A 21,772-nucleotide genomic window follows, 5' to 3' on the forward strand; every position below is an offset into this window, starting at 1 on the left:
TAGACTATCATCAGTTGAAAAATCCACCCCTTTTCCTAGTGTTTCCTACAACAGGGGTAGTCAACCTGTGGTCCTCCAGATGTCCATGGACTACAATTCCAATGAGCCAGGGCTCATGGGAATTGTAGTCCATGGACATCTGGAGGACCACAGGTTGACTACAACTGACCTACAAGAAAGCACCAACCCTGCTGGCCCACAGAATGGATTCTTCCCTAGATCAGTGTGACTACTTATGCCGTCATGTTTGCAAAGAATGCCAGATATTATAAATGTCCCAGATGTTGCCAATGTCCTTGCACTACCTTTTCTGAAGAAAGCGTTGTAACGAATGCCCGTTTTGAGGCCCTTTGCATCTCCTTTGTCAAAAGCCTAGCTGATTGTCTGTGATGAATCACGCCTTCTGGGTTTGCCTCCCCTCCCACCACAGGCTGTATTTGACTGCGTTGTCACATCGCTGAAGAATGTCTTCAACATACTCATTGTCTACAAGCTCTTCATGTTCATCTTTGCTGTCATCGCCGTCCAGCTGTTCAAGGGCAAGTTCTTCTACTGTACAGACAGCTCAAAGGATACAGAGAAAGACTGCATGTAAGTACACTCGAAAGCCGAGAGGGGGGACGCCCCCCAGGAGTGACCAGCCACTCTCCAAGCAATTGAAAGCAGAGGGACACCTATCCTCCAGTGATTTTGTCATGGCCTTCTTCTCCCTCGCTTTAAAGCCACCATAGAAGCTTCTCTCCTCTTTTTCTTTTGCTCTGAATGGGGAAAGGCCAATGTCAAATAGGTGGGTTCAGAGGAAGAACGCCAGGCTACCAGGCAAACGAACAGCTCTTTATTAGCGATTTCAGCAGCGAGGAGATGTTGTAACAGGAGACAAGACCAAACCCCACACACACACCCCAAGAAAAACTCAACTTATATATATACTGTAGAGAAAAAAATCTCCCATTGGGCTCAGTTGCACTTGACTGATTTAAAGGAATTGGCTCCTGCAGCAGGGAACCTCGCAGGGCATTGGCTGGTTTCACATCTGTTTGGATCCTGCCTCGGACCTCAAGCTTGGTCCTTGGCAGATCCACATGCACATCCCTCCCTCTCTCTCCCCTCTTCCTCTTCCTTCTACTGCTGCAGGTATGCACAGCATATGCATGCATCCTCACTCTGTCCAGGAAGAGTGTAGTACTAGCACTTTCCCCCTGTATCAAAGCTGCTGCTTGCCTCTTCCAGGAAAACAGAGGTGATGGTATATGAGCCCTATGAAGATAGGTTGAGGGACTTGGGAATGTTCAGCCTGGAGAAAAGGAGGTTGAGAGGGGACATGATAGCCCTCTTTAAGTATTTGAAAGGTTGTCACTTGGAGAAGGGCAGGATGTTGTTCCCATTCGCTGCAGAGGAAAGGACACACAGTAACGGGTTTAAACTTCAAGTACAACGATATAGGCTAGATATCGGGGGGGGGGGGGGAATTCACAGTCAGAGTAGTTCAGCAGTGGAATAGGCTGCCTAAGGAGGTGGTGAGCTCCCCCTCACTGGCAGTCTTCAAGCAAAGGTTGGATGCACACTTTTCTTGGATGCTTTAGGATGCTTTGGGCTGATCCTGCATTGAGCAGGGGGTTGGACTAGATGGCCTGTATGGCCCCTTCCAACTCTATGATTCTATGATTCTATATTTTTTCCCCCTGCAGGGAGTTACAGGTTTGGGCGGTGGTCGTGGTTTGCTTTGGGAAAAACCTCAGTTTCCATACCGTAACATTGCAGGCCTGCTTGGAAAAGCTGCAATTTTCTGCAAGAGACTGGCACCACATACCGGGCTCCCATTTGATATCTGGAAGTTGTCGTGGGTGGCAGGGGGGTGGGGGGAATCAAGCAACCCCTTATACATGAAGCCCCATGATCCTCTTGCAACTCCTTCCCAAAGTCATATGAGGATCCAGGGTAGTCTCTGCACCATAACCCGTCATCCCTGACATTGGTCGGTGCCCGATTTTGTCGTTGTTGTTGTTGTTAGGTACAACGTCGTGTCTGACTCGTCGCGACCCCATGGACAATGATCCTCCAGGCCTTCTTGTCCTCTACCATTCCCCAGAGTCCATTTAAGTTTGCACCTACTGCTACATCCAGCCACCTCATTCTCTGTCATCCCCTTCTTCTTTTGCCCTCGATCGCTCCCAGCATTAGGCTCTTCTCCAGGGAGTCCTTCCTTCTCATGGGGTGGCCAAAGTATTTGAGTTTCATCTTCAGGATCTGGCCTTCTAAGGAGCCATCAGGCCTGATCTCCTCTAGGACTGACCGGTTTGTTCGCCTTGCAGTCCAAGGGAGAGGAATGGGAAGGCAACTGTAAGCTGCTTTGAGCCTCCTTCGGGTAGGGAAAAGTGGCACATAAGAACCAACTCTTCTTCTTCTTCTTCTTTTCCAACACCAGAGTTCAATTTTGTCAGCCACTCGGAATTATTTATTGATGTAGAATGCAGATACACATCCTCTCCAGAGACTGGCCCAAGATGGCTCATGGGTGAAACATTACAGTAGCATCATGAAACCAATGGTTTAATGTTCTGTGAAGTTGCATTGGCCACTTCTTAAGGCCCTTGCATGTTCAGAATGACTTCTTTGCCCACTCTAAGGTGTGGTCAACAAGAATCTTCAGAAGAGCATCTGTGTTTCTTTCCCTTTCCCTTTCACATAGAGCAGATGCCCTTTTGACTTTGGATTCCCAGAGGCCATAACATAGGTTTACATGTGTAAGAGAGAGAAGTATCATTTCCAGCTGTGGGGGGAATAGCGCATATCCTGAACGTCTGTTCCAAAGTACAATGTCTAGCGCAGCCCCTGAAGATCACCGAGAGATCTTTTTGTAAACAGAATTCTGATCCATTTCACAAGCGCATGAATCCAAAGGCTGCGTCTGGGCCATTATGTTCCATTTTAAATTCTTCATGTTAATATTGAGCCCAACGCTGGGAAATCCTTCCGCAGCGAGAGCCAGGCCAGAAATCCAGAAATGAGCTAGGAATCGAAACTTGAGTTTAAAATGCCATTTAAATATAATTAAGAATGTGTGTGTCATTTTCATAAACATTGCAGATGCCTAATTGCACTTGGGGAGGCATGCTGCGCTGCCATGTATAATCCTCTTATTCTGAAATGCCGAAAATGTGGGTTTTATTGTATTTGAAATTAGGGACATTGCGAAATATCACGCAATTCCATCTCTTCAGATCAATCTGGTCCTGTCACACACACCCCTCCCTTCCATTTTAATTTTTGTCGTTTCCAAACCCACCACTGTGATACTGAATACTTTTACTTTAAAATGGAAAGTGGAAAACGTCTGTGACTGCTGCTTGTACAGTGCTGTCAACATCTGCGATGAATGTTTGGTATTGTCAGATATAATAATCAGAGAAGGCAGGGGGTCTCTGGGGAGCTCACCATCAAAATTCAGCATGACAACCAAGAAGAGGTGGGAGGGAGTTGGAGGCAGGGACAAAAGACAATGGATCAGCAGAACTGTGAGGCTCTTCAATTGCCCAGAAAAGCAAACTCTTGAATTGAAGCAAAAATTTTCATTTATTGAGCAGGAAAGTACACTCATCAAAACATTGTCAAAACTGAGGCCCAGGATACATGTCTTCACATATATTCCCACTCCCGCCTCCCTCTCCTGTGGGAATCCAGAAAAACGGGAGACCATCACATAGCCATAACACTCAGATAAGGAATTCGGCTCCAAGACATGGTGGGAGGGGGAGCAGATGGTTAGAAGTGGAAGGGAAGGGTGGAATGTAGGAAGGGGACATGAGGGGCTATAAATTAGGCAGAGGAGACAGGCTGCCCAAATTCCTACAAGGTTCTATTCTACATGCCTAACTACATAAACCAGGGGTAGTCAAACTGCGGCCCTCCAGATGTCCATAGACTACAATTCCCATGATCCCCTGCCAGAAAACACTGGCAGAAGCTCATGGGAATTGTAGTCCATTGAAATCTGGAGGGCCGCAGTTTGACTACCCCTGACATAAACATTGCTAAATAATGGCAGAACCAACAGGAGTCTGACAATAACACAAGGTAGGGCATGGGGTTGCCAGGTCTACCAGTCTGGGCAGGGGTCCCCTACCTTCCAGATTCACCTTGCCCCTTCCCCCAAAAAAACTTACCTTGAACCAGAAGAATGCTGCATATTAAAACCAAGTGCTAACATCCTCTGGAAGTCATGTTGGGGTCATCAGGGGGACAACTGACTGGTTTGGGAGCAAAAAATTATGGTTTGAAGCCAATTCTACCATAGAGTTTTGCCCAAAAGCAAGAGTGTCCCCATCGACATCTCCAAGGTGCCAACATCACTCCCTCCTCGCTCCCCATAAGCTCCCCCCATCTGCCTCTGGCAGCGTCAAAGTCCCTGGCAATTCTAGTGGGGCCATGTGTTGTAATTTTTATGTCCTGCTTTTTGATACTTCTATTGGGGAGGTTACGAATGGACTGTTTGCAACCTACCACAAGCTGGCTTCGGTAGTGGCAGGAAATAAAAATCTAAATAAAAATAATAATAAGGACGAAAGAAAGTTGACGAAGCAGCTATGGGCAAACCACGAATCTTCTTTATTCTTAAGGATGAAACCCCAAATGAGGTCTCATTTTCAATGGACTCTCTCTTCCACACTGGTTTCTGTTATCTTAAGTTCTGATTATTCTAGCACTGTGTTCTCAGCCAGTCACAATGAGTATTCAGTTAAAGAGTATCCAGTTCACCTCCGGGTCCTGTTGTTACTGGAGGGGGATCCGTGTGGCAACAGCCTACCTCCGTAAAAGAGATCCTTCACAAAGACAGATGCAGACTGGGCTCATCCTAATTAAATGTGCCTATCCGATAAATTTAATTACATAAGAGAAAAATTTTGCAACAGCCACGGTACCATGGTTGCTACAGAAGTGTAAAATGTTTTGCACTCGATGAAGGCAGATCCTTTTCTTTTCCCCTTTCCCCTGCCCATTCTGGCCCCCTTTCCCGCATTCGATCAACACCTCCCCATCTATCCAAAGCAAAGTCTAATGATCTCTTCCAACTCCATAGAGGCAACTACGTGGACCACGAGAAAAACACGATGGAGGTGAAGTGTCGGGAATGGAAGCGCCACGAATTCCACTACGACAATATCATTTGGGCTTTGCTCACCCTCTTTACGGTCTCCACCGGGGAAGGATGGCCACAGTGAGTATTCTCTTTGGCCCTCCCTAATTATGCTAGAAATGAAGCGAAGTGTCTCTGCTCAAGACTGTTCCACTAATGAAGGGACTCCTGAAAAGACTGCTTTTAATGGGACACAGAAGCAACAGATTTAAACCAGTGGCATGTATCTGATGTTTCCCTGGTGCTAGAAAGCTTCTTAGGTTGTAAGAAGGCTTTACACTTCCAAAAGCAGAGGAGTGATAGGATATCTGCCTTCGTGTTGGATCAGAGCTCTCTTAGCCTCACCTCCCTCACAGGGTGTCTGTGGTGGGGAGAGGAAAGGGAAGGCAACTGTAAGCCACTTTGAGACTCATAAGGCCTGCTGGGTGACCTTGGGCCAGTCCCAGTCCTCTCAGAACTCTTTCAGCCCCACCTCCCTCACAGGGTGTCTGTTGTAAAAATCAATGTAAAGTTAATTGTATGAATCCTATTGCTAACCTGAACTTGAGCCAACTACGAAGGGTGGACTGTCAAAATAAAGTTGCTATTATTCCGTCTGGGTTGGGGAGACTCACTTCCTCTCCTGACCCTTTCTTCTCAAGCCACAGGACCACAGTGGCTTTCTGTGATTCTGATGCATGTATAGATCAGCTTCTCAAAGGGAGAAATGTTCAAGTGTTCATAACATTCTCGTAGTAAGCTTTCATGGGCCTCATCGAGGACGGATGTGGCATCCGCATGTGGCCCTTCAGGCTCTCTTCCCCTCTCCTCCCCTGTGTCCCCAGGGTCTTGCAACATTCGGTGGACGTGACCGAGGAGGACCGCGGCCCCAGTCGCAGCAACCGCATGGAGATGTCCATTTTTTACGTGGTGTATTTTGTCGTCTTCCCTTTTTTCTTTGTGAACATCTTCGTGGCGCTCATCATCATCACCTTCCAGGAACAGGGGGATAAAATGATGGAGGAGTGCAGTCTGGAGAAGAATGAGGTAATGCAAACCAACCGGCAGAAAGCTTGGGGGAAAGGGTGATTTTGATTCAATGGGGGCCAGTTCTATCCTCCCAAGCATTTCCCAACCTTTAGATTCAGACGAGGTTTGTGCACCAGGGGCCCGAACCGGAACGATTCGGCTTCGGTGCCCATTTAAGTCAATGGTGCCATTGACTTGAATGGGAATTCCGGCGTTTCTGGCTTTCCTGGGGCTTGGGGGGGTGGAGGTTTCAGTTACAGCCTACAAACTTTCAGGGTAGCTCTGGGAGGCTCTTCCCTGACCTCCCCCCCTCAGAATTTCACAATGATTGGATCACAGGGTCAACATCCAGGGGTTCCAAAAGAGGGTACCCCCATCTCACCATTCTATCCAATGGAGAGTCGGTCGCATTGGATAGAACAGAGTGGATGGGAGCACCCTCTTTCAGAACCACTGGAAGTGGATCCCGTAATCCAGTTCTTGTGAAATTTAGAGGGGGTGTCAGGGAAGAGCCTCCTGGAGCTACCCTGAAATTTTGGAGGCTGTAACTGAAACCCCCAGGCCCCCAGGCCCCAGGAAAGCCAGAAATGCCAGGATTCCCATTCAAGTCAATGGTGCCTTTGACTTGAATGGGCACCGAAGCTGAATCAGTCTGGATCAGGCCTTTGGTGCACAAGCCTAATTCAGACTCCTCCAGCTCTGAGAGGGTGCAACAAATATACTTCTCTCTGTCAAAAGCATATCTCAAGCCTACCAATTAGTTTTTAGTTTACAGTTTATTTATATGGTCCCAGACCAGAATACAGAATTTAGACATAATAAACCTTTAAAATTTGGGTCCAATGTAGTAAGTAAAATTTTTCAGTATAAGTAGATTTTTCGGTATAAGTAAATGAGAAGCCTACCAATTAAAGGTATCTATGCTCCCCACCTAAATTTCAGGGTCTGTGCACAAATTGAGGGCATTACTTAGGGTCTGCTATTTCCTTGTCTCTTCTCTCTTTGTTGGCATCATAATTACCAATACCTTAGGGCAGAGGTCCTTTTTGAGACTCCTTTGGAATTCTGGCACAGAACTCTGATCAGGCAATCTGTGCCACTGAGGCTTCTGATAGGTGAAAGGGAAACAAGAACCAAGAGACTTGGAGGTCAGGTGATCCCGGATAGCCAATTTGGTACCACCAGACATCTTAGTTTCCTTTCTTTCTGGTTTTCTCTCCGGCACCAAGTGACTAGACTTTGGCTACCTGTAATCCGTTTTTTGCACGCCAAGATACCTCTTGTCCCTGAAGGCTGAAGATCTACTTAAGCATGTTCTCTCTTTTCTATAACTTTAGACTTGGAGTGGCCTAACTGTGGCTCTCCAGATCTCCATGGACTACAATTCCCATGAGCCTCTGCCAGCATGTGCATAGGAACTGTAGTCCATGGACATCTGGAGAACCACAGTTTGGCTACCCCCGTGAGACGCCAGTGCATTGACTTCCTTTTTTCCTCCCTTCTTCCAGAGAGCATGCATTGATTTTGCCATCAGCGCCAAACCCCTCACCCGCTACATGCCTCAAAACCGACACACCTTTCAGTACCGGGTCTGGCACTTTGTGGTCTCCCCATCCTTTGAATACACCATCATGGCCATGATTGCGCTGAATACCGTGGTCCTGATGATGAAGGTGAGGTGAACATCCAGGTCCCAATGTTTGAGGTGACATCTTTAAATGGGTTTGGACAATTACAGGGGCCGCTTAATCAGATAGCCAGTTTCTTAAAAAGGGTTGGTACCCATCCTGTACTTCAGGTCCAAATCCTCCGATATAAAGCGGATGAGGATCGTGAACCTATATGAAGTTGCAGAGTCTGACCATTGATCCATTGAGGCTGTTTAATGAATAGCAGTTCTCCATGGTCTTGGGAGCAGATTTCTCTGGGCAGCAAATGGGGGTTTGTTGCCATGTAATGTATTAATGAGCCTCTTGTGGCGCATGGTGGTAAGGCAGCAGACATGCAGTCTAAAAGCTCTGCCCATGAGGCTGGGAGTTCAATCCCAGCAGCCGGCTCAAGGTTGACTCAGCCTTCCATCCTTCCCTGGTCGGTAAAATGAGTACCCAGCTTGCTGGGGGGTAAACGGTAATGACTGGGGAAGGCACTGGCAAACCCCCCCATATTGGGTCTGCCATGAAAACGCTAGAGGGCGTCACCCCAAGGGTCTGACATGACCCGGTGCTTGCACAGGGGATACCTTTACCTTTAATGTATTAAACAGATGGTTGCTTTTTAAAAGCTAGACCATATCATCCATACTTCATAGGCTTGTCACTTGTTCAGTGGCAACAGAAAAATGAGAGAACCTGTTCCAGGCTATTAAAATCTGTATGCAGTATAATATTTATACAATACACATTAATAAAATATTGAATCAAACATCAAAATGTGTCTTATCTCTATTTTAATGATTAACGAAGCAACCAAGCGGTCTCTTGACCAAGCTCTCCCATACCTGCGAGCTGAAGGCCGGTGTTATATGAATAGAGTTCATGCTACAACTTTGAATTGGCTATATAGTAAAAAGATGTGATCGCCATATAGAATAGGGAAAATATTGGAATATTGGAAATTTGCAAGGATAATTTTCACAACCATAGGAAGAAATAACCACTGATGAAAATGGAACATTGAAAATGGCACAAATCTACAGTCCATTTTGGCTGCTTCATTAATCATTAAAATAGTGATAAGACACATTTAGATGTTTGATTCAATATCTTATTAATGTGTATTGTATAAATATTATACTGCATACAGATTTTGACAGCCTGGGACAGGTGCTCTCTTTTTTCCATTGGTACGTTTAAAAACCGCCTGTTTTATTGTGTTGTATCAGTGGTAGCAAGCAGTCACCCATCCCTGGCCTCATTCCCCCGTCCTTGAAGATTTGAGAAGCGGGAGGAGAAAATGGGAGAGGAGTGGCCGGATTTGATGGTGATGCTGTAGGAGTTTCCCTCTGTCTGTGTAGTAGAGACCATAGAGATTTGGGAGATTCCTAGAAGGTAACTCAGAATTTGCATCACAATCCCCTGAAACTCCCCCTTCTGGAGCATTGCCACAGATCTTCTAGCATTTCCCAGCATGGAGCTGGGAAACCTGAGTTCTATACTAGACCTTCAATCTTTTGCTTCTGTGGCCTTTTCTTCCCCAAATAATTATTCTTCCATGAGTATTGCATGGAGTTTTCTTCTTTCTGCATCATATACACCTGTGCGGATTTGTGCTGGATGCTCTTGCTTTCCATACTCTATGCTCTTTCTGTGTTCATGTGGCTTTGCAGTGATTAAACAAAAATTGTGAAAGATGATTACACTAGATAACAGTACTTCAGCAAACCACTGAGTTGGTTTCCAAGATGGAATTTGCTGCTCCCAGCTGGAAAACTATACTCACTTCCTAAATTGATTTTTCCAGAAGTTTCAGAACTAGATTTTTGAATTAGTGTTTCCCTAAAACAGCCACTTGGCTGGAAAAATGCATAGTGGCACCAATAGCAGAACTTTCATGGTTGTTCTTGCCATAGAAGGGGTGGCCAAACTGTGTCTCTTCAGATGTCCATGGACTACAATTCCCATGAGTCCCTGCTAGCACAGGCAGAGGCTCATTGGAATTATAGTCCATAGACATCTGGAGAGCCACAGTTTGGCCACTCCTGCCTTAAAGGAATACAGTACAAGGTGAAATCAGGATTCTATTACTTACTTTCTTTTCTTTCTGGCAGTACTATTCTGCACCCTACACCTATGAACTGGCCCTGAAGTACCTGAATATTGCTTTTACCATGGTTTTCTCATTGGAATGTTTCCTGAAAATTATAGCTTTCGGCTTCCTGGTGAGTTGCAGAATGCTTAGGGTTAGATATTAACTTCCGTATTGTGGACTATGTAGTTTGCATGTGTTATGACATATCCACCCATAAGGCTTACCCTCACCACTAGGGGAGGAGGGGAAGTAGAAGCTCAGCTTCCTTTATTAAAGACCTCCTTCTGGGATTCCAATCAGGAGCATTCAGAAATGTAAATGTTTTTAACTTTTAAATGTGTATGTAGTTTTTAAATGTTGTCATCCACCCTAAGCAACATGGAAGGACAGGATAAAAATCATCATCATCATCATCATCATCATCATCATCGTCATCATCAAATTCTTCTGAGTGAAGACCCAGCTTTGTCATCCATTGACAACTACCTTGCTGGAAATAATTGGCATATAGAAATGATGGTACCCACTCTGCCCCTGAGGTGCCCTCTCTCTTTTTCCTGTGGTGTAGTGGCTCCCCAAGATGGAATAGGAAGTGCTCTTCCCATTGAGCAGTGGTTCTCAACCCTCCTTATGCCGCAACCCTTTAATACCGTTCCTCATGTCGTGTTGACCCCGAACCATAAAAATATGCAAGTGTTCTTTCACAGAAATTAAACCAAAACTGATCAATGGTATGAAGATCCATTGTTCATGGTTGTATATAAATTGGTTTTTTATCCGGGTTTCTCAGTTCAGTTCTGCCTTTTGTCCCACCATGCCTCGCTCTTTTCCGCTGCTCCAGACAGACAAACACTCTATCTCAATCTACTCCGGAAGGTTGTTGTGTGGATGGCTCCCCCCCCCCCCAGCCAAGCTGCTTGCCCTGCCGTGACCCCTGTGAAAGGGTCGTTCGACCCCGCCAAAGGGGTCCTGACCCACTGCCGTAGAGGCATCCCTGTCCTTCTTGTAGAGGCAGCAGCTGACTGACACCGGGGCAGACTCGGCTGTAGTCTGATCTGTCTGCTTTTCTTCCTGCAGAACTATTTCCGTGACACCTGGAACATATTCGATTTCATCACCGTGATTGGCAGCATTACGGAAATTATCTTGACAGACAGCAAGGTAACGTTGCTTTCGGCGTCTTCTCTTTTGTGGAGAGTTGAAGCAAAAGGTTAAGTGTGATTAATTCTCCCTCCCCCCCCCTTTCAACCCTTTGATTATTCTCTTCCTCTCATTTCTCTCACTGACCCAGTTGGTCAATACCAGCAGCTTCAACATGAGCTTTCTGAAACTGTTCCGGGCGGCACGTCTCATCAAACTGCTTCGCCAGGGTTACACCATTCGGATTCTGCTGTGGACTTTTGTGCAGTCGTTCAAGGTAAAGGTCAATCCACAAGATTAATGGGCCGCTTGGCTACAAAACCTTCCCAACGCAGTTTGGGAGCATTTTTGCACAAACCTGTTTTGTAAGTGATGAATGCTCTAAACCAGTCGTCCTCAAAGCATCAGAGGAGGAATGATCACTCTTCTTCTACCAAAGCGCACAAAATGATGAGCACTGACATGCAAGGATGGGGGTAGGGGAGAGAAACCAATGCTCTCTGTAACCCACACCATAGCACAGTTGCCTATATGTGGTGCTTCCTTACTGCCACCTGTTAAGGAGATACATCGAAAGGCCTTTGATGAAAAGAAGGATGAGAGCTTATCTTCCCTCACTCATTCAATGTGTTTGCTCTCTTGAGGCCAGAAATGTATTTTGTACAATGCTGGGGGGGAGGGGGGGAGAGAGATATTAGAATCAAGTCAAGCATGCTTTCCTTCCACTTGTTGCTTGTGCTGGTCTAAGATTTCAGCTCTCTGATTGAAGGAAGCACAAACGAGCTGAAAGGAAGGCAAGGAGAATGAGTATCCAAAAACAGAATGCCAAGGAGTCAGACAGTACGCAAGGTGACACAGTCCAGTGAGTCAAGGGTTCATTCAGGCAATCCAAGGGCAGAAGGAGAAGATCACAGGTAGCTGTGAAGTTGCATCCATAATCCAGGCTTTCTAGCCCCAAGTCAATATAGGTTGTCAGCAACCTCTCAGTCCTCACTCTGTGATGACTCACAGGCATCACTTCAGCAGTTAACAATTGTTCTGCTAACCTGGCATGGTGCCTTTTAGATTGGAGCTTTCATCGAGCATGTAGAGGGTGTTGCTTAACTGGCAGGGGCTCATGGGAATTGTAGTTCATGGGCATCTGGAGAGCCACAGTTTGGCCCCTCCTGGTAATCTGACAGTCGAGAATACACTTTTGTTCTTTTCACCACTTCCTTGATAAGTGTCAAATGTTTAAGCTGCTTATAAACTAATAAAAAATAATTCAAAACAAATTTTTTCAATATTCCCTAATGCGACTATGCCTACATTGCTGAATGGGTAATTTTCAAGGGTGGTTCAGCGGTTTTCCTTTTTTTTTATCCCCAGAGAAGACTTCCATTGAATACAAAATAAAACTTTGCCCCTACCCCCTGTCCCTTTAAATACTCCTTGTCGGTGTTTTAAAGCAGTTTCCAATTCTCCCAGCATGTTGAATTAATGACTGCCTGTTCACAAGAAGTGTCTCAATAGATTCCATTATCAAAAGTGACAGAACGTACGGATGTTAGCAGTCAGGCCCCTCCTCATCAAGAATCATTAGCACCTGCAATTCACCATAGGTAAATCTTATCACGCTTCTCCCAAATCTTTGTTTAACTCTGGAAAACTCATCCAGTCATTGTTTTGGGGGCAAATACATCAGCAAAACCCCAGGGAGCATTTTGCCCTATATCAAGAGGCATCATGCCCAGAGAGCATGTGTATGCTCTTGGCACATAGACCCCCCACTTGCGTGTGGACTTCCTCTCTTCCATGAAGCACTAGATATTTTGCTGCTTTCAAGATTGGTAAATATCACCTTCCTTTTTCCTCCCTGATTTCTGCTTAGTCAGCCTTGCATGTGTGTGTGTGTGAGTGTGTTTTGTTTGTATGCTGTATCCTTTTACTCCCCTCAGTAAAAGCTGTTACAGTCAAACATCTGACGGGTTTATTTTGAGTTTCTCTAAGAAGAAGAAGAGTTGGTTCTTATATGCCACTTTTCTCTACCTGAAGGAGTCTCAAAGTGGCTTACAGTTGCCTTCCCTTTCCTCTCCCCACAACAGTCATCCTGTGAGGTGGGTGAGGCTGAGGTGGAGCCCTAATATCACTGCTCGGTCAGAACAGCTTTCTCAGTGCTGTGGCAAGCCCAAGGTCACCCAGCTGGTTGCATGTGGGGTAGCGCAGAACTGAACTGGGCTCACCAGATTGGAAGTCCACACTCCTAACCACTACACCAAGAGAACAATTCCCCTAAATATTGATGGAGAACCCAAGTTACCCCCTCCCATTTAGTATCCCTTAAGCTAAGTTCCCCTAACTAATTAAGGGAACATCTATTTGGGTAACACAGAATGCTGTGGCCAAATGTTGATGACCAGAATGAGGTGTTGGGACCATATTGCTCCACTTTTGAACCACGTAGACTGATTATGCACTGGAGGTTTCATGCCATGCTGCAGGCTGGAGTTTTAGTCGTGGCAGGTTGCCCCACCTCTTCCTGCACCCACATGGGGGAACATTTGGCCTGGTGTACCTCATCCACCCCCCATTTGTGCTCCTGCACAGGAGCTGGGGCAGTGAAGTTTCCAGTGCGTAAACGGTCCTATACTGGCTTCCAGTTTGCTTCCAAGTTCAATTCAAGGTGCTGTTATTGACAAGATACCAAAATATTGTAAGGACTGCCTTCTCTCATATGAACCTACCTGCTCACTCTGGTCATCCTCAGAGGCCCTGTTTCAGTAGCTTCCACCATCTGAGGCTAGACAGTGGCAACCCAAGCAAGGGCCTTCTTTGCTTGGGTCACCACTGTCTGTTCCGGGCGGCACCAAAACTCCCTTCCCAGGAAGATTCATCTGTCTTTGGACAACAGTTGAAGGCCATTTTGTTTTGTCTGCATACCCCCAATACTCTTCTTGGCCTTCATTCCAGTGTTCTGTGTTTATGTGTTTTTAATTGAATTTTATTGTTGCAACTTTATTTTTAATTGTTGAAATGTTCTAATGATTTCATGTTCACCACCTTAGGAACCCTGATGAGATGTCTTTTCCCCCCTAAAGAGAGGCTGGAAAGGGAAGCTTGAGTTAATGCTTGTTTCTTGTTTAATTCAGTTTTAACCAAAAAAAAAATTCCATGAGTGTAATGTTACAATCGTGCACAGTAAAATAAAAGGCAGAGCAGATGACAGGTAACCCCTGAAACCACACATTTCACAGAAAGACTAAACCCATAAGGCAGGCTTTCTCAACCAGGATTTTGTGAAACCCTGGGGTTTCTTGATGGGCCTGGAATGGTTTCCTGAATGGGAATTAGTTAATTTTTAGATACATTTAGATACATTTTCAAAATTTGCTAAATATTTATTGGGTGTTATGACCATATATGGTCATGTTGACCCAGCCTCCCCTCCTCAAATGGCCAATGATGGGTCTGGAGGGGGTGGGGAGGGGAGGGGCCCCAGGTGGGCAAATACACAGGTAAGCTTCCCAACCATATTCTGCACCATCACACCACTTCCGGGGTTCCTCGAAGCCTGAAGAATGTTCCAGGGGGTTCTCAGTGGTCAAAAAGTTGAGAACAGCTCCCATAAGGTGTGTCGTAAAAACCAACCATTTGCATTGTTTGCTTCTTTCAGGCACTCCCATACGTCTGTCTCCTGATTGCGATGCTTTTCTTCATATATGCCATCATTGGGATGCAGGTAAGAAAATGACTGTGTTCCCTGTTGCCAACCAATAAAAGAACTCAAGGTGAGATCTGAGGACCAAACACCATGTTCATTTAGTTGCCGTGTGCCCTATGAATATCAATCTCATAACCTGCATCAAATGTTCGGCTCATTTGATGATGACATTCCAGATCAGCTTAAATTACTGGTTTTTGACATGACCCTGGACCAGACTGTTTATCTTCCTAGGAGTAAATGGATTGTGCGCACTGGATAGCTCCTGTCATGGGCAACCCCTGGCCCATGCCAGCTTAGCTGCTTCTCCCTTCCTGGAGTTGAACTGGCCCCTGGAAGCTGCATTAAAGCCACCCCTCTTTCTCCTTGCTTTACACTATAGAGCAGTGGTTCTCCACCTTCCTAATGCCGCGACCCTTTAATACAGTTCCTCATGTTGTGGTGACCCCCAACCATAAAATGATGCAAGTGCTCTTTCACAGAAATTAAACCGAAACTCACCAATGGCGTGAAGATCCATTGTTCAGGATTGTATATAAATTGGTTTTTCCCCTTGGGTTTCTCAGTTCAGTTCTGCCTCTTGTTCCACCATGCCAGTCTTGCTGTTTTCCACTGCTCCAGACAGACGAACGCTCTATCTCGATCTACCCCGCAAGGCTGTTGTGTGGATGGCGCCTCCCCTGGTCCCCTGCTGCGACCCCTGTGAAAGGGTCATTCCACCCCCAAAGGGGTCCCGACCCCCTGGCTGCAAACCACTGCTATAAAGAGACTCTGTGTTCTTATCTATGTTTCCTTAGTGGTACGCTAGCACCTGCGTGTTATTTCGACTGGCTGTCTCCTGTTTTGGCACCCTTATAGATCAAACATGGGTAATGTGGGAAATTAGACTTCCTACCTGAATTTGGGTTTGGGGAAGAGGGTTGAGTCAGAGGGTACAACTAGCCAAGCATTCTTTTGCTCTTTGCTTTTGACAATGTTTACCTGCCGCTGATTCTCCTGTAGATGCAGCCATCCCATAACAAAGACAGACTCAAGTTTTCCCAATGCCTGGGAACCCTATGAGAGCCAGTTAGGTGTAGTGGTTAGGAGTGCGGACTTCTAATCTGGCATGCCAGGTTCAATTTTGCAGTCCCCCGCATGCAACCAGCTGGGTGACCTTGGGCTCGCCACACCACTGATAAAACTGTTCTGACTGAGCAGCGATATCAGGGCTCTCTCAGCCTCACCCACCCCACAGGATGTCTGTTGTGGGGAGAGGAATGGGAATGCGATTGGAAGCCGCTTTGAGCCTCCTTCGGGTAGGGAAAAGCGGCATATAAGAACCAACTCTTCTTCTTCTTCTTCTTCTTCTTCTTCTTCTTCTTCTTCTTCTTCTTCTTCTTCTTCTTCTATGTGTTTGTCTTGAGGGGATGACCTCTCCACGAGGGTGCAAAATGCCCTGTGCTAGTATAATTCCTCATCCACTAGCTTGGCTCTGCAATTGCAATGCAGGATAGCGATCATAATGAAGCTTAGAATATCCTATGGATTTGGCAGGCACAGGAGCTACAATTTGTCCTTGTCTCATAGAAACTCTGTTGTGTCTCCCAGAAAGGATACACTGAGTACATCCATTGAAAATGCAAGGGATGGATGCATAACATTTGTCCATGAAGGACATTATGGCACACGCAGGAAAACGAAAACAGAAGGGGGAAAGACCCAACCTGAAGAAGCAACAAAGTCGGGTAGCCAAGGGTTGGATAAAGGGGGGGAGGGGAGGAAGGAATACATTAATCGTCAAGTTTATTTATACGATCACAGGCCAGAATGCAGACAGAACGTTAAAAATATAAAAATCAGAATTTTTCGATGAAATTAGCTAAAAGGACGTGATGGTAGCGGTTGTAAGTTGTTTTATATCTTTCTGGTGGGCTTGAATCACGTGGGTGAAGAATTTGGCTAGCTGGAATGAAACTTGAGGCTTTTCACCCATGAGTCATTCTTTGGACCAGTTTGCTTCTGATTGGTATGGCTTCCTCTCCAGAAGTGGCTGTGTGGCTGTGGAATACAAAGGGCGGCAGGAAAAAAAAAGAGATGTGTTCAATCATTTCCACCTCCCTTAAAGGGCAGGTGCACAATCTCTCTGAGCTTGGAGTTCTTTTATATTGGCCCTCCCAAAATGCTGTAGGCAAGGCCGAGCATCTTGCTGGCGTAAATGCTCTTCTGTATTTATTGATGTCAATTGATGAGAGAGAACAAATTAATCATGTATTACACAGCACAATCTGCCCTTGAAGTGTTGAATATTTGAATTAAAAAGTCCTGGATCTACATAACTTAATACATTTCAGTCCTGCTAGGTTAAAAGCCTTGAACCAATAAAACAGAACCAGTAAACTTGAACCACATAAAGGCAGGACCAAACACACTTTGCCCTTCCTTGGTAGACACATTTTTGTATATTACATGCATACTATAACAAATAAACATGTGTTAGTGCTAAGGCAGGTTGACATTCCATATAGCCTGTGTGGCAAAAGAATAGGGGGGATCAGAGCCCTGCACATTTTGCACGGTTGGAAAATGCTGTTGCATCGTCAAGCTCATTACTCTAGGTGTTCACTTCTCTGTGCCTTCAGGTCTTCGGGAATATCAAATTGGACGAAGAAAGCCACATCAACCGCCACAATAACTTCCGTAGCTTTCTGGGTTCACTCATGCTTCTTTTCAGGTGAGTGGGCGTTAAAATGTAGGGAAAAAATTAGAGGAGCCGCATGTTGATTACAAGGGGCAAACTTTGTTGTTGTTGTTAGATGCGAAGTTGTGTCCAACCCATCGCGACCCCATGGACAATGATCCTCCAGGCCTTCCTGTCCTCTACCATTCCCCAGAGTCCATTTAAGTTTGCACCGACTGCTTCAGTGACTCCATCCAGCCACCTCATTCTCTGTCGTCCCCTTCTTCTTTTGCCCTTAATCACTCCCAACATTAGGCTCTTCTCCAGGGCGTCCTTCCTTCTCATGAGGTGGCCAAAGTATTTGAGTTTCATCTTCAGGATCTGGCAGGCAGGGCTGACCTCCTCTAGGACTGACCGGTTTGTTCGCCTTGCAGTCCAAGGGACTCACAAGAGTCTTCTCCAGTACCGGACTTCACAAGCCTCAATTCTTTGACGCTCGGCATTCCTTATGGTCCAACTTTCTCAGCCATACATTGCAACTGGGAAGACCATAGCCTTGACTAGACGCACTTTTATTGGCAGGGTGATGTCTCTGCTTTTTAGAATGCTGTCTAGATTTGCGATAGCTTTCCTCCCCAGGAGCGTCTTTTAATTTCTTTGCTGCAGTCCCCATCTGCAGTGATCTTGGAGCCCAGGAAAATAAAATCTGTCACTACCTCCATTTCTTCCCCATCTATTTGCCAGGCCAAACTAGTTTAGCTCTATCCTAAACTTTCAAGGCCATGCACATTCTTTCCCTAAAACACAGCCATTTTGGTCTCCAGCATGGTTTCAAAAGCATTTGGAAGCTGGCCAACCAAATACATGCAGACAGGATAAGATCTCCTGCCTCATTCTACCAATCAAATGCAAATGGCAATAGAAAGCAATTAACTTTGTTAGGAGTCCCTTTCCCCCAGCTTTCCATTATTTTCATTTCAACTATACTACAGAGACCATGCAGTTAGAGAAAGACTACTAAAAGTGTTTCCGACTGTTAACATTGAAGAATCATTAGTCATTTGATAATCCTCTTGCATAAATGCCAATATATGATTAGTTTTTTTTCTCATTCATCATCATCATAAACTATCATCACCTTACTTCCAGCATTTTGACCTATATAATTAACTCATAATTCCCATTCAGTTTTAGAATCCTTACTTAGTTTGTCAGTTTTGCCATCTGGACCATTTCTAATAGTTTATTTGAAAATGGTAGGTACTGCCAGAGATTTCCATTTTTTTTTTTTTTTTGCCCAAACAATCCTCGCAGACCTAAATATTTCTCCAAATTTCTTATCCTTATCGCTATCCAGAAAACACAGAATATATGACTTTGGTTTAAATCATATTATCCTTGAGAATATTTTAGATCTCGGCATGCATCTTCCACCAAAACTCTTTGCTTTTTTGCATGTCCACCAAAATGGGGATGAACGGATCTTGAAGCAGCTTTGCTTTAGATTAAAGCTGGGTTCATTCTCCTTGTGCTGAATCTCCCCCACCTTCAGTGAATGCCCATAAATGGTGGCCAAACTTTTAAAATGAAGCATAAATATAAAGGACAAACAAATTGTAACCACAACCGGTAACCGTAGAGTAAATCCTGGGAGACGGATTTGTTTTGCCTGCAGGAGTGCCACGGGGGAAGCATGGCAGGAGATCATGCTTTCTTGCCTGGAAGGCAAAGGGTGTGAGCCAGATACCACGGCGACTTCCGGGCAGAACGAGAACGAGCGTTGTGGCACAGAACTGGCGTACGTTTACTTTGTCTCCTTCATCTTCTTCTGCTCCTTCTTGGTGAGTCCTCCTGCCCTTGCCCCCGGCATCTGGCCTTTGTCCGCTGTCCCAGGATTGGAAGCTCTGCTGTGTACAAAAGAACCCAGAGGGCTCCTTCGTGCTGACAGTGCACAGGGGTAGTCAAAGTGTGGCCCTCCAGATGTCCATAGACTACAATTCCCATGAGCCCCTGCCAGCATTCACTGGCAGGGGCTCATGGGCATTGTAATCCATGGACATCTGGAGGGCCACACTTTGACTGCCCCTGGGAAGGTTGTATGTTGTTTTAGGATTGTGCTGGGAGTGGGGAGTGGGATTGAGGTTTTTTTTGGTTTTCAGACCGTTCTTTTAAAAAATGCATTCATGTTGTTAACCGCTGCAAGCTGGCCGGTCAAGGAGCGGTGGTCTGCAAGTGCAATGAATTAAATAAATGAATATTTCTGATATTTGGGTTGGTTGAGGAGGCAGGCGATTGAGAGCCAGCCTGGTGTTGTGGTTAAGAGCAGAGGCCTCTAATCTGGACAACTGGTTTTGATTCCCCGCTCCTCCTCCACATGCAGCCAGCGGGGTGACCTTGGTCCAGTCGCAGTTCCCTCAGAGCTCTCTCAGCCCCACCTCCCTCACAGGGTATCTGTTGTGGGGAGAGAAAGGGAAGGCGAATGTAAACTGCTTTGAGGCTCCTTCAGTTAGTAAAAAGCGGAGAACAAAAGACCCGCACTTCTTCTTCAAAGGGATTAATATTTTATAGCAGGACGAGCGTGGAATGTTTAGGAAAGGTTCTGCTTGCCCATGCAACCCCTCCCAGCTTTTGCAAAGTCAGTGATTTGTTTCTTTTCCCATGTCGTGCCCCGATCTCTCCCTTCCCTCGCCGCCTTTTCTCTTCATCCACGCTGGATTAAGTTGATTTTGGTCAACCAGTGTTAGATATCACAAAGTTAGAGAGATTCTCAGAAGATAGGTCCATCGATGGCCGCTAGCCATGGTGAGCAAAGGGAACCTCCATATTCAGAGGCAGCGAACCTCTGAAGCTCAAGGCTGGAGAGCAACATCAGGGGAAAGCAACGGGTTAGCTGCTGTGTGGAACGGGATGCGGGACTAGATGGACCGGTGTGATTCAGGGAGACTCCTCTTACGTTCTCTGTCTCATTCATCCTGGCCAGTGGTCCCCAACCCCCGGTCCGGGGACCGGTCCGTGGATCAGTTGGTACCAAGCCACAGCTCCTCCTCGTCCTCCTCCCTGGCTGCTGCCTCGGGGGCTGCCTGCCACTCTGCCGTTGGCTCACCTTTGGTACTCTCCAGCAGCCACCATGACTGGGGCTCCCCCTTGGCGTAGCAATGCGCAGCTGCTGCTGGCAGCTCCCCCCAGTGGGCAGCGGGAAGTCAGGGGCACCTGCGGGAAAGCAAGTAGAGCAGGGGCTTAGGCGGCGGTGACGATTCCTCGATAAAAGACTCCGCCCCCCCTGCCTCAGTAAAATTGTCAAGCATTGACCGGTCCCTGGTCATAAAAAGGTTGGGGACCACTGCTCCTGGCTTTTAAGGCCTTCCAGCTGTTATTTCACCAGACGGACCTAGCTGCGTCTCTGGAAAGTGTTCCTCTTTTGCCTTCAATTCAGATGCTCAATCTCTTTGTGGCTGTCATCATGGACAATTTTGAATACCTGACTCGCGACTCGTCCATCTTGGGACCCCATCACCTTGACGAGTTTGTCCGGATTTGGGCAGAGTACGACAGAGCCGCATGGTACGTAGGGGGCGCCCGTGCTGCTTTTATGCCTTTTGCGAAATCCACTGGGGATACGGCCACCTGAGTCAAGCGGAAATGTTCTGTTCGCTACCCTACGGGGCAGGGAGGAGAGAACTGTTGTGCAAAGCTTTCTCCAAGTGGCTTTTGAAGCAGATGCTCTTGCAGAAAGCACGGGGAAGGAGCCTCCTCAAACAACCGAGTTCGAATCACGGGTGAAATTCGGGATTTTCGTAAAGGTCTGCATGTCACAGCTACAGCAACGGAGTGTTCTGACAGCAGCTTTGCAATTTGTTTCTAGGAATCTTTTAAAGACAAGATCATATTTACACTTCATGCCCCAGCTGTAGCTGCCCTAAATACGTCCACAGTTTCTCTGGTGTCTCCTGCAGCCGTGATCCAATGCAGAGAAAGACGTGCACCGTGAAACAACAGTGTAAACAATCCTGGCTCCCAAGCATGCGCATAAGAGTGCTTAAGTGCACATGCCTGCCATTCATACTTCATGTTTCCTGCAGGAAACACTGGAGTTCTATTGGTTTTCTGATGCATTTGCCATTCAAAGTACAGAGCTGCTCTGTGGGTGTCTATGCGGAGTTTTTGTGTTAGCTGGGAAACATCAGGACTTTTCGTATGGTCTAAGATGGGAGGTTTTCCACCTCTGTCCCCTGCTGCCCCTCAGCCTTCAAAGCTTTGGCAAAGAGAGAAGCTCACCACAACCGTTTACGCACTGGTGGTTTCATGCCAGGCTGCAGGCTGGAGTTTTAGTCGTGGCAGGTTGCCCCACCTCTTCCTGCACCCACAAGGGGGAGCATTTGGCCCG

At 46.3% G+C, this 21,772-nt stretch overlaps 1 protein-coding gene across 6 annotated transcripts in view; it reads left to right on the forward strand.

The window, feature by feature from the left end:
• The window catches only part of CACNA1E (calcium voltage-gated channel subunit alpha1 E), a 584,956-nt gene that overhangs the window by 508,309 nt on the left and 54,875 nt on the right, over positions 1-21,772 (forward strand). For all 6 annotated transcript variants that reach the window (XM_077332237.1, XM_077332232.1, XM_077332235.1 and 3 more), the window contains 11 exons: positions 431-591; positions 5,078-5,215; positions 5,959-6,160; positions 7,651-7,815; positions 9,909-10,019; positions 10,967-11,050; positions 11,181-11,306; positions 14,682-14,747; positions 17,351-17,442; positions 19,064-19,229; positions 20,822-20,949. In XM_077332237.1, coding sequence (XP_077188352.1) covers positions 431-591; positions 5,078-5,215; positions 5,959-6,160; positions 7,651-7,815; positions 9,909-10,019; positions 10,967-11,050; positions 11,181-11,306; positions 14,682-14,747; positions 17,351-17,442; positions 19,064-19,229; positions 20,822-20,949 — 1,439 coding nt within the window. The remainder of the gene's footprint in view (positions 1-430; positions 592-5,077; positions 5,216-5,958; positions 6,161-7,650; positions 7,816-9,908; positions 10,020-10,966; positions 11,051-11,180; positions 11,307-14,681; positions 14,748-17,350; positions 17,443-19,063; positions 19,230-20,821; positions 20,950-21,772) is intronic.

The sequence above is a fragment of the Paroedura picta genome, chromosome 4, assembly GCF_049243985.1.
Source record: "Paroedura picta isolate Pp20150507F chromosome 4, Ppicta_v3.0, whole genome shotgun sequence".
Taxonomy (NCBI): Eukaryota; Metazoa; Chordata; class Lepidosauria; order Squamata; family Gekkonidae; genus Paroedura; species Paroedura picta.